The sequence below is a fragment of the Larus michahellis genome, chromosome 1, assembly GCF_964199755.1.
Source record: "Larus michahellis chromosome 1, bLarMic1.1, whole genome shotgun sequence".
In the NCBI taxonomy this organism is placed as follows: domain Eukaryota; kingdom Metazoa; phylum Chordata; class Aves; order Charadriiformes; family Laridae; genus Larus; species Larus michahellis.
The window spans coordinates 105,531,388-105,550,686 of NC_133896.1; the positions used below are offsets into that span (position 1 = coordinate 105,531,388).

A 19,299-nucleotide genomic window follows, 5' to 3' on the forward strand; every position below is an offset into this window, starting at 1 on the left:
ATTTGACCTGCGGGCTGCCGGCAGCGGCGAGGCGAGGGGGGCGCTTCTCCCTCGCCCGCCTCACGCCCGGCACCGCACCGCGCTCCCCTCAGGAGGGGCGGCTGAGGAGGGGCCGCCGCCGCCACCGCCGCCGCCGCTCCAACGGCTCTTCCACTCCCGCCCGCCCCGCCGCCCGTTGGCTGGCGGCGGCGCCTTGTGCCCGGAGCGCCCCCCGGCGCGGGGCCGCGCTGGCCTCCCGGCGCACCCGCCACCCGCCGGGCTGGGCGCAGGCGGGGCGGCCCCGCGGCCGCGCCGGTGGGGGCGATCGCTCCGCAGGCGGCAGGGGAGAGGCGGCGGCGGCACCACCACCACCAAAAAAAAAAACCAAAAACGAACTGCAGGCGGCTGGGCGGCACGCAAACCGGGAGGGAGCAGCGAACATCACACCAGAGCCGCCTGGTTTCTGATTGCTCCGCGGCAGAGAGGGGGGAGAGACAGAGACTGAGAGGGGCGAGCGGCGGGGATGCCGCCCCACAAGTTTCCTTGATGCCTTCGGGAGCGTGAAGGAGGCGCCCGGCCCTTCTCCCTCTGCCCGCCTCGGGAGCTCGGCGGCGAGGGCGAGGCGCTCCGCCGTGGCAAACTGAAGCCCCCTCGGCGCTGCCTCCGGCCGGGGATGCGGGGGGCCGTGCGGCGCGGACGGGGGAGGAGGCTGCTCCTGCGGAGGAGGCTGATGAAGCTGCCGGGGGCGCTTCTGAGGGGCTGAAGGTGCCGCCGGCCGAAGCCGGCGGAGGGAGCGGGGCGCGACCCCTCCCGCCGCCGCCGCCGCTTCGAAGTTGCCGGAGCTCTCCGGGCTCCCAGCGCCGCCGCCCCTCACGGCAGGGCGGCAGCGGGGGCTCCCGCCCTCGCCCTCCGGACCGCCGCCGTGCCCCAGGACCCCGCTGGTGGATGCGCCCGGCCCGGCCCGGGGAGCCCCCGGCGGCAGTGCAGGCAGCGCAACCCGCCGGGCCGCACCGGACCCTGCCGGGGCGGCGGGCGGGGGAGCCGCGGCGGCGTTCCCCGCCGGCCTGAAGGAGGACGGGGAGCCTCGGCGGGCCGAGGACGCGGGGCGCTCGGCGGGCACCAGCCATGGGGTGTTGTGAGGTGAGGGGATTGCTCTGGAGAGTCGGCCTCTTCCTCCCCCTGCTGACAGCGCGCCCCGCCGCCGCCGGTCACGTCGGCAGCAACCACGGTAAGGGCGGCCGCGGCGCTCGGGGGTGCGGGCCGGGGAGGGCAGGCTACCGACAACTTTCTGGCGGCCCCGGGATGCGAGGGGCCGGCGGGGAGGGGGCGTCCGCACCTGTGCCCGGCCCGGGGCAGCGGGGCGTCGGGGCGTTGTGGCGCCCGACGGCCGCTTGCGGTGGTCCCGCCGGCCCCTCTCGGTAGCTCGGCGCGCTGAGGGCGCAGAGGGAGTGCGGGGACGGGCGCGGCGGCCGGTCACCGCCCGGCGACCACCCCCTCCTGCCGCCTGTGCCCGCGGCCCCGCCAAAGTTGGGTGTTTGGCGAGAGGGAAGCCGGGGGCGGGGGGGAGAGGGTGTCTCTGCTGCAAACCCCCCTGCCCGGGCCGCGTCCCCGAGAGGGGCGAGGTGCCGTCCCTCGCCGAGCGGCGCCGGGGGCAGGGAGGTAACGGCGGGGCTCTCAAACAGCCACCCCGGGGCGGCGGGGTTTGTGGCTGAGCTGCTTGAAGAGCAGGTAACCGAAAGTTGCCTCCCGGTGAGATGGAGCGGTAGCGTCTTTTTAACTTGAAAAGCGGTTTTAGGGTTTACTTGACTCCTGCCGAACGCAAAGCGCCTTCAGAATGGGTTTGAGAGAGCTCACCGCCTGTTAAGAGAAATTGCCGCTCGTCAGCGAACTGTGCTGAGGTGCCTGACCGTCCTTAACACCTAATTTTTACGGGCTACTGTCTGATTGTCCGAAAAAAATCCCATTTAAAGTCTTTGCCGCAGGTGCATGGTCCTCAGGTCTTACCGAAGACAGTAGTTTAATTCTTTAGGTTGTAATGTCTGTATTCAAGAAAAATGCCTCTGGATTAAGAAGGGAATCATCCTTTTTAGGAAAATAAAAATAAAAATGCATAGCACACCCAGAGGATATCAAATTTGGTTAGGAAGAACTGAAAAAAACCCCATAACTGATTGTGAAACATCATGTTATATGTTATGGAACATCTGGATAGAGCAGAGCCTTTCCTTAACTTCAGCATTCAGCATTTCCTGTTTAATGTATGTCCTTCCACTTAAGTTGTGGAGGATGTAGGATGTATTTATTCCTAAATCAGGAGAGTCTTCCGTACTTTTAGTATTATTTTTGTACAATTTAGATTTCATCTATTGGGGTTTTAGTATGACATGAATGAATATATGGGAACTGAAAGGTAGCTCTAAATGTTGCTTCTGACAGGAATTATTTTACCCACTGTTATTGAAAGGAGCGTTGAAAATAGCTATGGTGGAAACTAATGATCAGAGAAAACAAACTGGTTTTAGTCGTGGAGTACTATCAGATATATAGGTCGTATTTTTTCACACTTCTGTTTTACAGTCCGTTTTCACTGTTGTATCCATATGGGTAACAGTAAGAAGAGAGATAAAATATATAGAAAAAGGGAAATATGATAGTACGGCCACAAATACATTGAGCAATCAGGGTCAGTTATGGCAGGGACGTTCCATGTTAGAATTATTCCTTTACCTCTTCTACACTAAATGTGATGATTAATTTCAGTTTGTGATTGTATAACATACAGTCATATCAGTGCTGTATTAGAATTCGCACTTACTCATGTGTTAGAAGACATCAGATTTTCATAGTAGCACAACACAGTTTTCCTTTTATGTCACTCTCATTAGTGCATGCTAATGTCTGCTACATTACCGCAAGGCCTAACAAGAGACATAAAGGAGGTTTAAAAAACTCTGTTCGCTGTGTTGTAGAATAACCAAGACACAGTATATGCATCAAAGGTAAAGAATTTTTATTAAGTAATGCCTGTTAGATTAGGTTTCTAAACTAGTATTTGAGATTCCTGGGATTACATTAGTAATGTTTAAATAGTGTTTTAAAAAGCAGATGAAAAATGGGAAAAATAGTTAAAGTTAACAGTTTAGACCAAAGAAAGGTCTGTCAAGGATGAAGAGGCTTTTTGATGTTGATGTAACTTTTCCCAACAAGTTCAGGTATTGAGGCATTGGCTGCATAGACTAACTTGTGAATAACTTCTCTTTCTGCACCTGTTTCAAAACTTCCAATAAAATGAGCAACCTCTTATCTTTGTTACTGTCATTGTACCATAGAAGTCAAACAATAAGTGTAACTCAACAAAACACATGTGACTGAAAATTTACTGAATTAATACAGGTGCTTCAAAACGCACACCCCATCCAATTAATAAAATGCTAGCAAAAGAGTTTACTTTTAACGATGACTTTCTATAAATCCAGGAATTGTATAAAAGAAAATTGTTACAGTAAAGAATTTGCCCATTCTGTAAACTCTTAAATGTGTAAGTTTAAAATGCTAGTTACTAACATTTGGAATCCCAGCTGTAAAGAATTTTTTGAAATCTTGTGCAGTTAACTGATGGAAAAAAAAGTAATCTCTTAAACTTTCACAAGGTGATATTTTAAGAATGTACGTCTTGGAAACATGTTTGCAATAATTGCTATTAGGTTTTCATTAATAATTATAATTTAGCTTGCCTTTACTATCTAATATATGTGGTCTTCTATTTTGTATTTACAAACACACCAGCATTAATACTAAATTGCAAAGGAATGTTTTGTTTGGGTTTCTTGATTGTTTGGGGAAAAAAGGTGGAAGGGGAATAAGTTTATTAATCTGACTTGGTAAACAGACAGCCCTTCCACTTCATTCTTAATGGTTTATTTCCTGTTATTAAAGAGGGATTTTAAGAGAATTAGTATACTCCAGTCTTATAAATTTTGTTATTACTATGTTGGAATTAATCTTTTTGCTTGTTTTCCTCAAACAAAAAGATATATTTTTTTTTTGTGTAGTTCTCTTAGGTTGACTCTTAGGTTGTCATTCTTCATCCAGTAAATCAATGCGTGGTTTCTTACAGTATCTGTAGCAAGGCAAACAGAAACAATACTGTTGACAGGGAAGTGAACCTACTCAGTCATCTTAATGGAGTGGTAAGTTCAAAAACAAATTATGACCATGCCAAGGGCTAGTTTTTACTGCTAAGAAAGACCCTGTAGGTAGGCAAGACCGTGGAGCTGCATAGGAACAATATACCACTGCAGTCTGAAACAGAACTGCTTTGAAACATCAGCATCAATTGATGGTGTAGAGTGAGTGCTTGCATGTTCATCTAAATTTTCATTAGTTGTCCATGACATCCAGTTATGAACAAGTTGCATTATTATGCAAAATTTCAGCCTCTGTTGTAAGTTTGCTGTTTGGTTGCCAGAATGCAATGAATTGGACAATTACTCTCAAACCTGAAAATACAGATAATAGCATCTGAGCTGTGAACTTCCTTGTGCAAAACATGTATGAGCTTTTAAGATAAAGGTTGCATCAGGTAACAGTTTGGTGTCCTGTGCTAAGCATGCATGCGTATATGTTTCCACATATATGTAAGCCAGCAGGAATTATTGTACTATAGTTGCTTTCAAACTGTATCTGACATTGTCTGTCACCAGACAATCAATTTATGAAGTAAACTATAGAATTTGTGGAGTTTATAATGTTTATGTCTATCGGTGAACTGTAAAAGGAAGTTGTTGCTTTTTCAGTTACCAGGTGTCGATACATCATGTCAGGTTATGCAAGGCTGGTCTTTTTATGCTTCCTTCTAAAAGGCACCTATATTCATTTTCTTTATCTTACAAAAAAAAATTGAGGTAAGAAATAGTGTCAAATGTCAGTTCCGAAATTCGTATAGCCTTTATTTTCACAGTGATTACACTTGGTGTAAATTGGGTAGCTCAAAGTAGGTAATAAAGCTTTTTGATTCTGGTATTAAAATCTCAGACAGATTACTAATGACCTTGAGTTATTCATCAGTTCAGAGAAGTTGGCTTATTGTTATTCACATATTTATTTTTACATAAGTGTAATCCATCACAGATAGGCACTCTTCCTGAATACAGCACTTAGAATTTTCCTGTAGCAACACTGAGACTGAGGACTAAGTGTCTGTAGAGACTGAACTCTCTGAATGAGTTTGATGTTTCTCTGCTAGAGCATCTCTCTTTGAGCACTTCAGGTACTGTGCTTGTGCTGATGCCTGTATTGTACTCGTCCTGGTGGGTTGCACTGTTCAGTTGCCCAGCTAGAGTTTTTTGTGAGCATTTACATCATTACAGAAAAATGAGAAAATTAAATAAACAAAACCATTGCAGTAGAAGTGTGTAATTCCCTTGAGGGAAATAATATTTTACTCTCAAGCTATTAAGAAATTTTAAAAAACATTTTTACCCATGTGTTCTACATCCATATAGACTTGAGTGATAATGAAGACTTTAGAACTTCTACAGTTGTAGATATGCATGAAATGGCTTTTTATCCAAAAGCCTTGATTTACATGCCATAAGTATGAGACAAACAGATGCTTCATGATATATTCCTGGTGTTGTATTTGGCAGTACTGAGTGCTGTTTGGATATTTTGTTAATTTGTTTTGGACAAGTAAGAAGGATTGGTATGGAAATATTAAAAATTTAAAAATGTATAGCTTAAGCAGATATAGGTTAAAACCAAGTACTTATGTAATTTGAGGGTGTGAAGACTCCACAGAGGAACTAAAGTGTTTCCTAAACTATACAATTTGTCCTTGTTGAGAAAGGAGGCTAGTCAAAATTTAAGCTAAGGGTTATAAGGGAGTATGGAAAAATAAACTGAAGAGAATAGTTCACAGTTAGTGAGCAATGTTTTTTCCATCTCTCATGATTTATTCAGAGATTGGTGTTTTCAGTTTCAGCCAGCATTTTGCCTGTGTCAGGAAACAAGCCAGCGTAGTTCTTAGAAACCAGACTGACACCAACACAGAGGGGACGATGAGAGCCCTACATGCGCCTACTCTTCTGAAGTCCTCTTCAAAGTGTCTGCCGCTGTCTGCTCTCAAGCTGGCCTTTAGTATTGGATTGGATATACCTTGTGTTTGATCCAGAGTGACCATTCTTATCCTCCAATGAATTTAACAGTTAATTTTTGGCCAGACAACACTTCTTTTGGCAAGTCAAATAGTTTACAAACGAGAGAAGGAAAAAGCATGCAGTAAATTAGTATTCTTTTTTTCTTATGGAAATCTCCTTCGTGTTTCCAGATACGTATTTTTAGATCTAATTAGTTAGATCTAAACTGTACTTGATGGTTTGATTAGGGTATCTGATGTTAGAGTTCTCACTTGAGAATTTTAGAAAAGTCTAGAAGTTCAGTAAATTGTTTTTCAGTAAGATAGAGTAAGTTAATATCCAGTTTGTTGGCTAATTATGTTTTTTAAATTAAAAGTCTAACATGTTTAAAATCTCAATTAACAGATTAGCGATATTTAGAAACTGATACACGTGCAATATAAGAATCATTTTATTGTTCTTATGTTCCTTTATCGCATAGCTATGTTAGGATCTATTCTTATTCCAGCTGTGTGCGTAAGATGGAATGTTTCATTAGGATCACTGGATTTCTCTAACTTGACATTGATACAAAGAAGGGACTGGCCTTTTGTTTGTTGTGCCTGTTAACATGCTGAGCTCTGTGGCAGAGAGAGAGACTGGTAAATAGTGTGGAAGTAGACAACTAGGGAAAGAAATTATTTGTCCAAAATCTACTCTGACCTCCATGACCCATGTTACCATGCAGGAGAGGTCAATAAAAAAATATCTGTTGTGAATAATACAACTTCAGAAGCTGGTTTTGAACTTGTAAATCGTAGAATCATAGAGTGTGTTGGGTTGGAAGGGACCTTTAAAGGCCATCTAGTCCAACCCCCCTGCAGTAAGCAGGGACATCCTCAACTAGATCAGGTTGCTCAGAGCCTCATCAAGCCTGGCCTTGAATGTCTCCAGGGATGGGGCCTCCACCACCTCTCTGGGCAACCTGTGCCAGTGTCTCACCACCCTCATTGTAAAGAACTTCTTCCTAATGTCTAATCTAAACCTACCCTGCTCTAGCTTAAAACCATTGCCCCTTGTCCTATCACTACATGCCCTTGCAAACAGCCCCTCCCCAGCTTTCTTATAGGCCCCTTCGGGTACTGGAAGGCCGCTATAAGGTGTTCCCGGAGCCTTCTCTTCTCCAGGCTGAACAACCCCAACTCTCTCAGCCTGTCTTCATAGGAGAGGTGCTCCAGCCCTTGGTTCATCTTCATGGCCCTCCTCTGGACCTGCTTCAACATGTCCATGTCCTTCTTGTGCTGAGGGTTCCAGAGCTGGACACAGTACTCCAGGTGGGGTCTCACGAGAGCAGAGTAGAGGGGCAGAATCACCTGTCTTGACGTGCTGGCCACGGTTCTTTTGATGCAGCCCAGGATGCGATTGGCCTTCTGGGCTGCAAGCACACATTGTTGGTTCATGTCTAGCTTTTCATTCACGAGTACCCCAAAGTCCTTTTCTGCAGGGCTGCTCTCTATCACATCGTCCCCCAGCCTGTATTGGTAACGAGGGTTGTCCCGACCTTGCACTTGGCCTTGTTGAACTTCATAAGGTTTGCTTGGGCCCACCTCTCTAGCTTTTCTAGGTCCCTCTGGACCTGGTATGCCAATCTTTATGATAAGATGTTGGAACTGAGAATTGCTACCGAAAAGAAGATTTTTGCTACGTGATAAACACATGAAATTGTTTGCAGGATTTCTTTCTGGTCTGTACAAATCAACTTACTCAACTTTATGAGAAAATGATTCCCCAGACCTTTCTCTTAGATTACTTACTAATTGTTGAGTGACACTTCCTTATCATTTTTTGTTTTGTGAACTTCTGTGTTGGCAACTTGTGTAAAATTCAGATTTTTTTCTAGTAATGTTTGTTTTTTCTTACTTGGAATAAGTTTGTATGACCTGTTAAAACCTAAAGATCGATCGATCGATTGATCTGTCTGTCTGTCTTATTTATTTGTAGGGTTTTAAAAATGCGTTTGTAAACATTTCTTTATGGTTTTGTACTTATTTCTCAAAGTAATCATCACTCTGTGTTCTGTTGTAACAATGCCAGAATATTTCCAGACTGTACAAAATTTTGCCTCTAAAATTTAACAGTGAAATTATCTTCATCTGGTTCATTTCTCTTGTAATCCCCTTAGTCTCCCAGTCTACTACTTATTGTAGCGATCCTTGTACAAGTTACAAGGATGCTTTCATTATCAGTCCTGCAACACCTTTCTCCTTTTTTTTTTTTTTTTTTGTGTAGGTAGGCTGTTCATCTTTCCCATGTCTAAGAACAAGCCTGTTCAAAATAGGTAGGCATTAAAGAGAAGTCACTTCAATTAATCTAGCATCCATTTGTAATGTAAGTACTAATTTTAGAGACCAATCTTGGCTTTAAATCAACTGCATGTTTTATATGGATATCTGAAGCTTGCTAATCCATTGTATTAAAAAAAAAATACACAAACAAACACCTCCCCCCCCGCCAAAAAAACACCAAACCATCCCAACAAAACACAAAACAAACACCCCTGAAGTTTTTCTTAGTCAGTAGCAAAATTTTGCTGCTTTAATTGTCTCACCCCCACAACATAATACTTCTGTATGTTAGCATTTTTATCACTTATGTACTTGGATCTCTGCATTTGGACTAAGTTCTATCATCCTGTAAAAAAAAACCCCAAAATACAACAAAAAAACACAAAAGCCCAAGAGCGCCAAAACCCTGAATACCTTGATAATTTAATACAGATTTATTTATTTTAATCAATGAAGGTATTTTTATGATGCTTTAGATACTTTTATTAGATAGTAAGAAAATACCACCCAAACAACGCATGGGTGTTTTTTTCCCTAGCTTTATATACAGTACAAATAGTTTTCTGCTCTTTAAACAATGGTTTTTCAGTATGTTGGAGTATGCCTCAACCTTTAAGCCAACAGATACTATTACTTTGCTTTTTGAATCTATTCACATTCTAAACACATAAAACCTCAATAATTATTATGTGTATTTAAAGAAAGTAGGGATATTTTGATCTTTAATCTAACGCTATCTTAAAAAATGCTGTAGTATTTTTGACTGACATTTTTTACGGTCCAGTAGGGTCAATTTTTTTAAATTAAAAAAATTATTGTGTGAGGAAATTATATATAGATTGAAAATAAGAATAATCTGAGGATTTAAAATGTATTTTGTCTCTAAATATGAAAAGGTGAAGCTCATGGTTAACAATAATTCTGAAATCTTGATTCAAAACCCTATAAACATTTCATTGTTAAAAAAATCTTAATGATATAACACAAGGTAAAATAAACTGTGTGAATGTCAAACACAGACCTGAAACAAGGTGAATCAAAGAACTTTAAATTTGAATCTTTTCCCTGTTCTCTGAAAATCTGTAAGGAATAGGAAATTACAAAATTTGTTTTAAATGATCCCAATGTTTTCAAGCTTTTATCCCTGACTCCCCCCACATGTAGTTCTCTGCCGAACCTCACACCTTGTTTCAAAGTCCTGTGTTACTGTGATTTGTCTCTAAGCGAAGAAGGAAGCAAACTGAAATGTTGAGGAAAGATTAAATCCTGATTTTGTTTGTATTCCCCACTAGAGAAAGCCAAGCTTCATTCACTTGGTCACCAGCTTCCTGAGCCTTATCATTTCTGTAACTCTAGTGTTAATGTTGCTTCAAATACTCTTCTGGGAAACATGGGGGTTGAGGGGAGCTGGTGCAACAGAGAAGCCCCCACACACTCTCCCAGATGCTGCTGTAGGGGAGGATGTATGACCAGGGCTGGCCTGTATCTATGCATCTCTCCTCCTTGTGCCAGCTGGTACAAAACAGTTCCAGCGTAGGAAACATGGAAAAGGTCTTTCTTTTTTCCTTTCACCCACTTTCCATTTTTCCCTCTTCCACTGTCCTGCATGTTGTATGAATTTATGCTTTTAAGATTCCACTTAAAGTTTCTAGGAAGAAACAAGAATTTAAAGGTGTAATACTCTTGATTTTAATATAAATTCTTGGTTTGTGTTTAAGTAGATGTTTAAGAACCAATAGCATTTTTTCCTCTTAAGAGAGGTGGTTTTATTTGTTCTAAGTTGACTGAATTCCAGACAGTCTTTGAAGGTATCTACTGTCTGCTGACAAGTTCTCCAAAAAGAGTAATACCAGATTAATGAGGGCTAGATGCACAGCAGCTCATTGTAGATCTCTGCAGCTCTGTTAGGTAGCACAGGCAATTCTTACGTGGGAAGCACTAACATAAGCGTAACAATTCAGAGTGAACATTTTAAGGTACAGATATGTTAACTGCATTTGTAATACGGCATTCCTTCATGCCAACAGGTTTTTGAAATTACACCGGTTTTAGCTTAGAATAAAATCAGTGCTGTGTCACTTCTCTGCAAAAAGAAAGGTGGGCAGTTGGCACCATCTGTAACAAACCACTGTGAAGGTACACACACAGAATGAGGACATAGTAAAAGGTATATTTACTGGGAGCTCTACTGTCTCAATCCATTTAATGGCTTCTGCACCTAGAACAAAAGGGGAAAAGTCACATATAGCAAACAGTATCATTGATGCATGTAATGAGTGATTTGTCTTGGCTGGGGACCCTTGGTTAGAGTGCACTTGCTGCTGTAATTTGTATTCTCTGGCTGCTGGTTGCTTCTTAGCTTAAAATAAAGGACTAAAAGAATGAATTAGAAAGCATTCCAAAAAATAATGCACTAGCATTTTAATCTTGGTAAAAGTGATTATCTCTTTGAAATTTCCCAGGCCAGTTTTCCCAGTGGGTTCCAGCTGCTGTTTTAAAATCAAATTCTATAGGAAAGATTCTGCTAAAATTTAGAATTAAATTGTTCAAATATATTTTGGACATATTAAAGTATGAAAGGAGACCTAGCTTTTTTTTTTCTGTAGTGCTCCCCATCTTTGTGGCTGGAAATTGATTGCATGAAAAGCGTTTGGATGAGGGATTCATATTTCAAAATGTGGTTTGAATCGAGCACTTTCTGCTAAACAAAGTGGGACCATATAAAATTGCATAGTCCTTCATAACTCGGTTGTGTCTGGCTGCTGAAGATTTTTGAAGGGGAAAGGAAGGGAAATGTAAAAACCTTTGTTTCTGTTAGATTGCTTTTGTTTGTATTGCTGAAGTTAAATGCTTAGATGCCAGAATGATACAGCAGGAACACCCACTCAGAGGGTTATGTTAGATTTAATCATTCAGTTTAGTGGACTTTATTTCTTAGAGGAACATTTAATTTAGGTAAATATGAATACTGATAGTATGTAGGAATGAAGAAACATGATGAAAAGTGTGGCACACATGAGCTTCTCAGCCAAACCCACACTCAGACTGCCATCAGATGCGATGGAAACACAAACTCTGTTGCTGCTGAGAAAACAGTAGGAATGTTTACCCTGTGGTTTTGGTATATGATAAAAAAAATCATTAAATTACAGATTTCCAGACCAAGAATTTCAGAAAGAATTAGCTTAATTTACTTCTGTAAGAAATCTAGAGAAACATCTCATGCTAAGGGTAAGAATTTGCCTTTTAAAAATGGTATATTTTGGAAATGATAAAGAAGCGCTGTATTCAAAGGAAGAGGAATGATTGTGTACACTGCACAAAGAAAAAAGGTCTACTAGAGAGAGATATTGTATAAAAACGGCTTCTGGAGAAGTCTGGGATTGTAAAAGTTACCAGGAAATCAGATGGTATTCCATGTCACGTTAATGGTTCCCCTAGATGCAGATGAATATAATGATGTTATCATATACTCCATTTTTTTATAGACTATCTAAAGGGCATCTCGTCTAGCGCAGAGAAATGAATGCTATTGGTTGGAAGGGTCTAACGTTTGTTGTTGCCATTGTTTAATACATGGCTCTGTGCAAACATAAGGCTGCAGGCAGAGTTATTTCTTCAGAGTTGAATCTCTTCAAAACTAGTATTTTTCACAGTATTTTTTTGAGCAGGCCTTCTGTGGCCAGTGAACTAAGGAGAAGAGTTAAAGGCCAAAGCTTTTAGCTTAGGCGACCAGTTTGTGACACCCACTGCATATTCCACGGAATTAATTTTTCACGTTCTCTGAGGTAGGTGGCAGAGGTAGATACAACACCTTGGTTTTCAATGTAGTCTTCAGCTAAACTCATTGTTATTTTTTTCTGCCTGTACATAGCCAAGTTGTTCTCTGCTAGGAATATTTTATTCCTATTTTAAACATCCATGATACATCAAAACTCAGTTTGTCAAAATGTTGACTGCAGGTGAAGTGTATTGGTACTGCACAAATTAAAGATCTGAAACTTTCTTGCCATTTTGTGTACCTGGTCTCTTAACAGCCTTCCTGAAGTCAAGGCTTCAGTCCCACAGCAGAAGCCTTGGGCAGGTGGCCCGTGGAGCTGTTTGACTCCCCCAGCTGTCTTTGATGTAGACGGTGAGCCATAGTGACTACTTCCGTCTGTCTTTTCCTAACTTTTAAGTGTGGGACTTAATGGGATTAGTGTAGAAATGTAGCTAATACACAATTTCCTTTCTTACTGCAAATTTTATATTTTTCAAAGTTCATTTTTTTCTCTCCTTCTTCACATATCATTCACATAGGATGATGGTTTATTTAGATTGACAGTGTAATCCTCTACTAAATGATCTGAATTACTTAAGGCAAGAAGGAGGCCATCTTCCATGGCATAAGCATTAGACGATAATGAAGGCATGCACCTTGCCAGTAGATCATGTTAAGCAGCAAAGGACTTTTGAAACTTGCAAGTAAAATAAGTTAATTTTCAGGTAACAGACCAGGGTTGTCCTCTCTAGGTTGCATAAGAGCTCTAATGGTCATGATCTCCCATTCTTTGGCTCTTTTTATCACTTCAATTGTCCTTTGCTTTCTTTCCTCTTTTTACCGTTCTTAACCTTATTCTTCTGCTAGATGGCTTCTGTCCATCAGTGCCCACAACTTCCTTTTTTATTTTTTTTTTCTCCTGGCTGCATGCCTCATTGTGCTGCTTGTTATTTGCGATGTTTGTCTCCCTTGTCCTTCTGTCTCTCTGAGCTCAGAATGACATGAGAGAATACAGATGAAAGCTTTCTGTACTTGTTGACTTGGAAGCCAGAAGATACAATGAAAGGACTATCTTGTTCAGCCTCTCAATCTTAGTATGGAGTATGCTTAGTTGCTCTGTGGTAGCAATAACAGCACAGTCATATGACACACAGAGTCTGTTAAGGATGGAATGCGCTAAGTATAGATAAGCTTTGGCAATGCCAAAATTTCAAATTACTGTAGCGAACATGTTCTGCTTGGCTAAGTGTGAATTTATAGCAAAGGACATCAGTGAATGTCTATCAAGATGGTTCAAATCACAGAAATGCTAGTGTTCTTTAAGTAAAGATGCAAAACATATTTTCCCTTATTTCACTCTTGGAAATGTTCGAACAGTTTTGTTTGAATTTTTTTGTAGAAGTCTACTTCAAACATAGGGTTTGACACAGAATATTTTAGTTTGTAAAATGTTGAAAAGACAAAAAACTAAATTGTAAGATGAGAGAGTTAAGTAACATGAGCCATAACTGTAGTTGGAGTGGAGGTCACACTTGTAGTTGGCTTCCCATTTTGTTCCTTTTCTCATGGCACACCTGTTGTTGCCACAGTATATTAAAAGTTCCAGTAATGCTTAGCCTATTCACTTTACTAATAATAATTTTCCTTAATAATTTTGTAACAAGTAGTTTTGATCTTAAGTAATGTCCTGAAGCCTTAGTATTAGTGGGTTTCCATCATATTAGAGCAAATTAAGGAATTATTTTTAACAGATATAGTCTGATATATTTTATACTTGAGATGTGCCTCAAGAAATAAAAGCTGATGGAAATTGGTGCCACAGATGGATATTTTGAAAACAAAAAAGAACATCAATAATAGATTAGGCTTGATTACATGTTGATATTTAGAACTGCACATAGATAATGTTAAAATTTACTGACAACAGGCAGTCTTCTTCCTGATTTGCATCTGTACCTCCATTCTTGGTTCAGGTGGATCATGGTACATACATTGTAAAGGTTAATGAACAAATTACCATCTAGCTCATCTGATTGTTCAGGCTTTAGCCTGGAGGGCTGAATGTTTTATAATCTAGTTTGTCTTATGCAGAACCTAATTTGTTTAATTTTTTTTTTCTTATATGAAATTCTGAATTGTTTGAATGTTTAGATGAGTGCAAAATAATTTATGAACTGATTTTCTGTCCTGCCTTCCTCCATACACTTGTTTTACTCTGCTGCAATTTAAGCATAGTTGTACCTGACTTGCATTCTTTTTAAGGGTGAAGTGAGTGAGGATCATGATCTTTAGTTACTTCCTTTCCATTTAATAAATATATCAAACAGTAATCCCAATGTAGAGCATTGTTTTGTCTTGCTATGTAGTTTTTGTCAACAATATCTAGCTGTTTATTCCTATTTCATTTTGCCTCCTAGTCAGTTTTTAGTGCAGAACAGTACTTCTGCCGCCCTCAACAGGATTACCAAATGGATCTTTTCACCCAATTGGCCTTTGCAAAAATTTAAGCCTTTTCCAGTTCATAAGTCAAAGTGACTGAAAAGTCCCAAGAGGTTTGTTAACCCTGCCTCTCTGCCTTCCAATTACAATAAATACCTTTTTCTTTTACAAATAATAGTTTGGAAAGTTAACTGTGTTATTACTGCTCAAGAACTGAAGATTCTTTGGTATCTGCATTTTTTTGTATTTTTGTTTAAAACCCACTTTTGCAGTTTGAGTGCACCCTCAGCAAGACTGCTGATGACATAAAACTGAGTGGCTGATATGCCAGAGGGTCGTGCTGCCATCCAGAGGAGCCTTGACAAGCTGGAGGAATGAACTGACAGGAACCTCGTGAAGTTCAACAAAGGGAAGTGCCAAGTCCTCCACGTGGGGAGGAACAACCCTATGCACCAGTATATGCTAGGGACCACCCAGCTGGAAAGCACTTGGCAGAAAAGGACCTTGGTGAGGACACCAAGGCAAATGGTATCCTGGTCTGCATTAAGCAAAGTGTTGCCAGCAGGTTGAGGGAGGTGATCCCTCCCCTCTGCTCAGCACTGGTGAGGCCACACCCGGAGTATTGTGTCCAGTTTTGAGCTCCTTAGCACAGAAGAGAGGGACATAGTGGAGACAGTCCAGAGAAGCGCCATGGAGGTGATAAAGGGACTGGAGCATCTCTCCTGTGAGGAAAGGCTGAGAGAGCTGGGACTGTTTAGCCTAGAGAAGAGAAGGCTTGAGGGGATCTTATCAGTGTATATAAATACCCCAAGGGAGGGTGCAAAGTATACAGAGCCACGCTCTTTTCAGGGTGCCAAGTGACAGGAGCAGAGGTGATGAGCACAAACAGAAGCACAGGAAGTGCCGTCTGAACATCAGGGAACACCGCTATGTGTTTTGAGAAACACTACAGCGTGATGTTTCTCAGCCACACTGTGATGGTTTTTAGAACACCACATTGAGGGTGCCTGAGCATTAGCACAGGCTGCCCAGGGGGATTTTAAGTCTCCCACATTGGAGATATTCAGAAGCTGTCTAGGCACGGTCCTGGGCAACCTGCTCTAGGTGGTCCTTAGTTGAGCAGGGAGGATTGGACAAGATGACCTCCAGAGGTCCCTTCCAACCTCAACTATTCTGTGAATCAGCAAAACACATCACTAAGCAATCCATATTTTAGCTGTGAATGTTTCTCTCTCATTCAGACTTGTCTCTTCCTAGCCCCAACAATATCTGGAGTGAATTCTAAGCTTTCCATTGCATTTAATTAAAGGACTTGAACAGGGAAAGAACATCTGTGGAGGAAGAAAGTAAGCTGATTAGAAATTGAGAGCAGGTTAAACCTTTTTCTTTGAATTGTAACTCTGTAATGATATTGTAAAAAGTATGTTTGTATATTTTCATCCATTTTGTTCTCTTCATCCTTGCTTGTGGACTGGCATAGATGCATGTGTGCCATTTTGAATTGATGAATAATTTCAGCATCAAAATCTGCATTGGTAAAAATGAAGCTGTGAATTATCAGTGTTCTCACAGATATTTCTGCACTGTGACACATTCTGTAGGATCATTGCAAGAGGAATCAGTTAGGACATAATTGTACTAGGCACTATTAAAGCATGCAGATTCAAGAGAAACAAGCTTGTGTGTCAATGAAAGGCACTGTGACTTTCTTAAAGGGAGGTGTAGGAAAGGACAGCTGGACCATTTGGGTATCGGAGCAGAAAACCAAGACCAAAGCTAGAGAGATAATAATCACATAATGAATATACATGCTATATGTTCATTTTATTACTGTAAGTCAATGCCCCAGAGAAACACAATGGCTTCTAGATCAACTGTGACTGAAGAAGGTATCTCAAGGCCCACCAGAGAGAATGGGAATTTTATAATGTCTGGTATACTATAATGATGCCAAGATAAGGTTGGTGATAGAAATCAAATGCACATACCAGTAGGTTGTAATAAACCCAGACTTCCAAATATTGTGAGGTAGACCCTGAAGTAGAGTTCTTTTTATTTCTTTTGTTTTGCAAAATGTGGTAGACAGTTTCAAACTTCTGCGTTCAGCCAGAGATAAAAAAAACAAGGTTCTTAGGTAATAGCCCACTACAGCTGTTGGGTTTTGAGAAAATTACTAAATCATGACTTAGAACTTGGTTGCATTAATATAGATCCTGGTCATTTTCTTTGTGTTCTCTCCTCATCTGTCAGTATTATTTCCATGTTATTTGAATAACAGTGAAGTGTGGCCTTTGGGGGAAAAAAGTCATTTTGAGAACCATGTTGAGAAGTGTCTTCTTTACCTGTACACATACGTTGGAACAGGAGTTGACAACGTGCTCTGTTAGCAGAAAATTTACATTAGTGTTCTGTACAGCCTCCTTATCATCTCCCAGTGAATTTAATAACTACATATGTCAGGGTTGGTGGAATCAGATTATTTAATGAAGTTGGAAGGTACCATTAATTAACCTGAAGTTCTAGAAGTAGGAATGAATGAAAAAAATCCCCAAGTAGCAAAATTTCTTCACAGCAGAAAAATAACATACTGTATGTCCGTTTGCAAACAAGGATGGCTGAAGTGAGTCATCTGGAACAGCACTCAGTTATGTAAATAAAATTAAGGATACACTGTAAATCAAAGGTGCAATGTTTCATTTATATAAAAAGACATAAAGGGACGCGGTAGAACTGGAGTTGCTGCATCACAGAACTCAGGTCTAAATACCAGACATTTACCAGACCATGCTGATGGTATGGAGTGTGAATGTTACCAGTATCAAAGTGTACCAAAGCAATATCAAAGACTGCGAATGGAAGAGAAGGACAGTGAAGCACAATTGTCTGTTTGGGTTATTGATGTTAAGCAGAAGCTTTTTAGGTTTTTTTCCCTTTATATTGTAGGAATTTTATTTTGCCTTTGAAACACTAAAAATTAATTGAAATGGATGCTGGAGTTGAGTGAAGCATTCTGATGTGATCGATGAGCCGAGGCCAATGGTATGAGATTCAACAAGGCCATGTGCCAGGTCAGGCACTTGGGTCACAACAAACCCATGCAGCCTTACAGGCTTGGGGAGGAGTGGCTGGAGAGCTGCCTGGCAGAAAACGACCTGGGGGCATTGGCTGACTGCCAGCTGAATGTGAGCCAGGTGGCCAAGAAGGTCAACAGCATCCTGACCTGTATCAGGAACAGTGTGGTGAGTAGGACCAGGGAAGTGATAATCCCCCTGTACTCGCCACTGGGGAGGCCACGCCTCAAGTGCTGTGTTCAGTTTTGGGCCCCTCACTACAGGAGGGACATTGAGGTGCTGGAGCGGGTCCAGAGAAGGGCAACAAAGCTGGTGAGGGGTCTGGAGACCGAGGAGGGAGCTGGTGTTGTTTAGCCTGGAGCAAAGGAGGCTGAGGGGAGACCTTATCTCTCTCTACAACTACCTGAAAGGTTGTAGCAAGGTGGGGATGGTCTTCTCCCAAGTAATAGGTGATAGGACAAGAGGAAATGGCCTCAAGTTGTGCCAAGGAAGGTTTAGATTGAATATTAGGAGAAATTTCTTGACTGAAAATGTTGTCAAGCATTGGAACAGGCTGCCCAGGGAAGTGGTTGAATCACCATCCCTGGAGGTATTTAAAAGATGGGTAGATGTGGTGCTTAGGGGCATGGTTTAGTGGTGGACTTGGCAGTGTTAGGTTGATGGTTGGACTGGATGATCTGAAAGGTCCCTTCCAACCTAGACCATTCTAAGATTCTATAAGAAGAAACCTCTTCGCAGGCAACAGGTTTTTTTTGTCTTGCTCATATTCTCAGAGTAAAACCAATTGCCACCATCTGAGGAGATGAGAATTTTCTACCTCTCCAGGTTAGATGAGACTGTCAAACCAATTTGAGGTTGGAGATTTTTTTCCTTCACCGTAGCATGTAATATACTTTACTTACTAGGTTCATAAGGACTCCTATCTTAAAAAAAACAAAAAAACCAAAAAAAAACCCCCAAAACACCAAAAAAACCACCAGCAAAAATAAAGTCTTGCTATTGATGGGTTCTTCATAATACACTTCAGTTAAGCATCTGCCTAGTTAAGGGTCTTCTTTTTTTATAGTGTGTTTAGGAAAGGAAAAAGTGAGTTGATATTCAAGCTGTGCAAAGAGTGATTGAAGAACTTTTGTTTGTTTTCACTAATGTATTTAAATTCTTAAATGTGTTTCTGGATACTTGACTCTTACCTAAGGGATTCTTTCTTCTCTGATGTCCAGTGTTCTTATGTCCAAATGAGATGTGATTACACCCAATTCAGTGAATACATTGTCCAAATGACCTGATTATTTGAGCTGCCAGGTACTAGCTCAGGTTGACTTCACAGTTACTCAGCATACACCAAAAAATTACTTTGAATGTTTGGGGTTTGGGGTGTTTGCCGCATGGAACATATGTTAAAAGGTTTTTGATCTGTTTTAAAGTAAGAGAAAGCTGTGAAAAGAAATTAAATATTCTTGATATGAAATGCTTTATGAATAAAATAAGATTCTTGTTGGTCAGCTTCATGGAGGTAGTATTCTTTGAGCAGAGGTAAACATTTCTGCAGCTGTAAGGAACATATGTATGATTTTCAGTGCGGTAAAGTG

At 41.4% G+C, this 19,299-nt stretch overlaps 1 protein-coding gene across 6 annotated transcripts in view; it reads left to right on the top strand.

The window, feature by feature from the left end:
• Positions 1 to 455: 455 nt before the first annotated feature.
• Positions 456 to 19,299, top strand: part of EPHA6 (EPH receptor A6) — a 512,920-nt gene continuing 494,076 nt past the window's right edge. For 5 of the 6 annotated variants that reach the window (XR_012588748.1, XM_074597837.1, XM_074597854.1 and 2 more), the window contains exon 1: positions 456 to 1,207. Coding sequence is in view for 4 of the 6 variants with exons in the window: in XM_074597837.1 (XP_074453938.1) it covers positions 1,105 to 1,207 (103 nt within the window). In the remaining 2 variants the exon portion in view is untranslated. The remainder of the gene's footprint in view (positions 1,208 to 19,299) is intronic. The other variant, XM_074597874.1, reaches the window with a different exon arrangement.